Below are 3,152 nucleotides of genomic sequence, written 5' to 3'. Positions count from 1 at the left end.
TTTTCACACAACTATTGTAATATTGCAAGGTATTCCATGAACAAAATCACAACTATGAAACATTGATTACAAATTATCAGAGAATTATAGTAAAGTAATTATCCTATCATCAATTAGTGTGACGTATCATATTCATACTCCATTTTCATCTTCATCCTCCATTTCATCTTCCTCTTCATCTTCTTCCTCCAAAGCATGCTCAACAAATGGATTTGGACAGTTTCTCTTGTCATGGTTTCCCATTTGTTTGCAGTTATTATATAGCCTCTTCGATTTGCTTGCCTTCTCAATTGCCTTATCCTTGTTTGATTACATTCTCTTGCCACTTACTTTATTTTTTTGCAATCTTTGGCAGAAGAATAGTAATATTTGATTTTGCTGAACAACCTAAGAGCATTTCCAGTTCTTGTTCCTTTGTCAAGCTCTCTTTTGTTGGATTTATTTTCTCTCGGAATTGTAAAAACATCAAACTTAGTTCCTTGATCTGGTTTTGAGGCATCGAGTTAAGAACACTTATTGTTGCATATAATTCCAACTTTCTCAAATCAGTGGGATCGTAGTCTTGCAATAACTTTCCATCCAGTCCATACAAAGGCTTTCTATATGATTTCTTCGTCCATTTGCTTTCGATGTACTGCTCCGGTATGGTATGCAATCCTTTTCCTGATATAATCCATATAATGTGTTTACAAAGGATTCCTTTCCTCTCAAACATCTTGCACTTACATGTTGTTCCCTTTGATTCGTTATTGTGAGCAACCTGCATTACAGTGTAGTTATTACAAAAAGAAAACATAGGTATTATATAGTTCAACATGAATTATTTTATTCAGAATAGCAATGAACACCAAGGTAGAAGTCCATCAGTTTTTTTAATGTCAAAATACAGTTATTGTATTCTTTGATCACAGTTATTGTATTTTAAAGTCAAAACACAATTATGTTTATAAAATGGAATAACATGAAATATTCTATGTTGCTTGTAGGCATCTTCAACACCTATAATGTCCAAGTTTCCTTGCTTAGAAAGTCCCCTAACGGCACAAGAACAGGGACCCGCTTGCACTTGCTCTTGGAACTCATAGAAAATAGTATGTGTGTAGATTTTAGAGGCATGATTCTCAATCATTGTCTTAGAGGAAACCTCTGGCAACGTGTTATCACTTGAAGCATCAAGAAATCTCTGAGTATAGCATTGTTGTTCCACTGCACTCTGAAAACGCAACCAAAATTCAACAAGTGTGTCATCTATTCTCTCAAATCTTTTGAAATAACTGTTTTGACTCTCTGATCTTTGTGTTGTTTTCAAAAGACAGCCTAAAGGCAAATCCCTAAAGTAAGCAGGTATCCATTTGTGCCTTTTGCCATACATGTATGTCAACCAAGTATTATCATTCAACTCAAAGTTACTAATCACTTGAGACCATTTTTCTTCAAATTCAATGAGTTCCAAGTCAGTATCCCAAACAACTGCACATATTCGCTCAACAAAGTCAGTCTCCTTACAATCTGTGACTCAACTTTATCGGTAAGTTTTTTCATTATATGCCGCATGCAATAGCGATATCTTGCGTTCTTGAATACAGAACGCACCCCGAGTTTAATTGCTGGATCTTGATCAGTAAGAATGCACTGAGATTCCTTGTTGCCTATACAATCAAGGAACTTCTTAAACACCCAAATGAATGACCCATTGTTCTCATGATCGACAAGTGCAGCAGCAAAAGTCACCGACTTTTTGTGGTTGTCAACACCAGTGAATGGGGTAAAGGCCATGTGGTACTTGTTAGTACCATAAGTAGGGTCAAATGTGATGGTGTCCCCAAACATGGAATAATTCATTCTTGCATGTGCGTCTGCGCAAAAGATTCTAGCCAAACAGTTATCCTTATCAACTTCATAAGCAAAGTAAAAGCCATCTTGTGACTCAAAGAGCCCCTTCAAATAATTGAGAAACATGTCAGCATCCTTGTCAACTATGTAACATTTAATATTTCTTTTGAAGTTCTTGAATTCCTTGAGAGATGCACCGATGTTTGTATACCCATTTGATTGTTCCGCCAGAATTCTAAATGTCTTGGTAGCACCGATGTTGAGTTTACAATTGTTAACAATTGTCTGCTTAATGTAAAGGTTAAGTGTTCTTAAATTTTTTTGGAATTCCCTTTCTTTGAGTGAGTTGAGTCTGTGATTATGACCTTCATAAAAGATATCAATGGCATACCCTATTAGCTCCTTAAGGTCATTGAATATAGCATAAAACCGTATTTTTGCCTTGCAACCAAATCTTGTTATTTTTTTTTTCTTTGGCTCTACATATCTTTTCCTCTTCTTTTTCTCTTCTGTGGTTTCAAATTCAACAGCAAGTTTGAGCTTTTTGCGATCCTCTTTGAATCCATGTATGTTGCAGACCATTGAGTTTTTGTCTATCAGACCACCACGGAATCTTGTTTGTGTGTACTTTCTTGGTATGAAACCACAAGCCACATCATATAAATTGTAAAACTTTATTGTCTCCTCCAACTTTACAAACATTAACCCAGTGCAGGCTTGAAACCATTTTCTACCATCCTACTCCACTCTTCACTACCACCTGGAGTATATCTCAATCTAAGATTATGGATAGTATTTTCTCCTGTTTCGGATGCAACTGTAGGTGTAGACAAAGTTGTTGCATTGGTATTATTAATTTTAATGCCTGGAAACATTAAAACATTGAACTGTTATGGTTTATTAATTTCAATATCTTAGATTTTATACTAAACAAAACAATATAATCTCTGTTGTAGCAGTTATTTGGTAGTCTAGCCCACCACAAAGCACACACAGTTATTTTAATGTAATAGTTAAGTTATTTCATTGTTAAATAGTAGTTATTGTAAGGATATTTTTGTCAGATCCTGTAAAATAGTCTTTATTATGAAAAAAAAAAATCTCTGCTGCAACAATTATTTTAATACTATAATGCAGTTATTGTATTTTACAAATCCAATAATTCTATCAAAAAAGAAAGCTTTTTTACTGAAATTGGTAGCCTAGTTTACCACAATGCACCCACAGTTATTTTAATGTAACAGTAAAGCTATTTTATTATTAAATAGTAGTTATTGTGAGGATATTTTGTCAGGTCCTATAAAATAGTCTTTATTATG

General features: G+C 34.3%; 2 protein-coding genes across 2 annotated transcripts; both read right to left on the bottom strand.

Annotated features, from left to right (window-relative positions):
- Positions 1 to 331: 331 nt before the first annotated feature.
- On the bottom strand, positions 332 to 1,372 carry LOC141595228 (protein FAR1-RELATED SEQUENCE 2-like). The gene is made up of 2 exons (XM_074415195.1): positions 962 to 1,372; positions 332 to 760 (listed from the first exon to the last, which is right to left on the bottom strand). The coding sequence occupies exons 1-2, from the start codon at positions 1,370 to 1,372 to the stop codon at positions 332 to 334; spliced, it is 840 nt and encodes a 279-aa protein (XP_074271296.1).
- A 41-nt stretch (positions 1,373 to 1,413) lies between these two features.
- LOC141595227 (protein FAR1-RELATED SEQUENCE 5-like) lies at positions 1,414 to 2,415 on the bottom strand. The gene has a single exon (XM_074415194.1). The coding sequence runs from the start codon at positions 2,413 to 2,415 to the stop codon at positions 1,414 to 1,416; it is 1,002 nt and encodes a 333-aa protein (XP_074271295.1).
- Positions 2,416 to 3,152: the final 737 nt, after the last annotated feature.

The sequence above is a fragment of the Silene latifolia genome, chromosome 8 (genome assembly GCF_048544455.1).
Source record: "Silene latifolia isolate original U9 population chromosome 8, ASM4854445v1, whole genome shotgun sequence".
In the NCBI taxonomy this organism is placed as follows: Eukaryota; Viridiplantae; Streptophyta; class Magnoliopsida; order Caryophyllales; family Caryophyllaceae; genus Silene; species Silene latifolia.
This window is presented reverse-complemented; position numbering and strand designations above follow the sequence as displayed.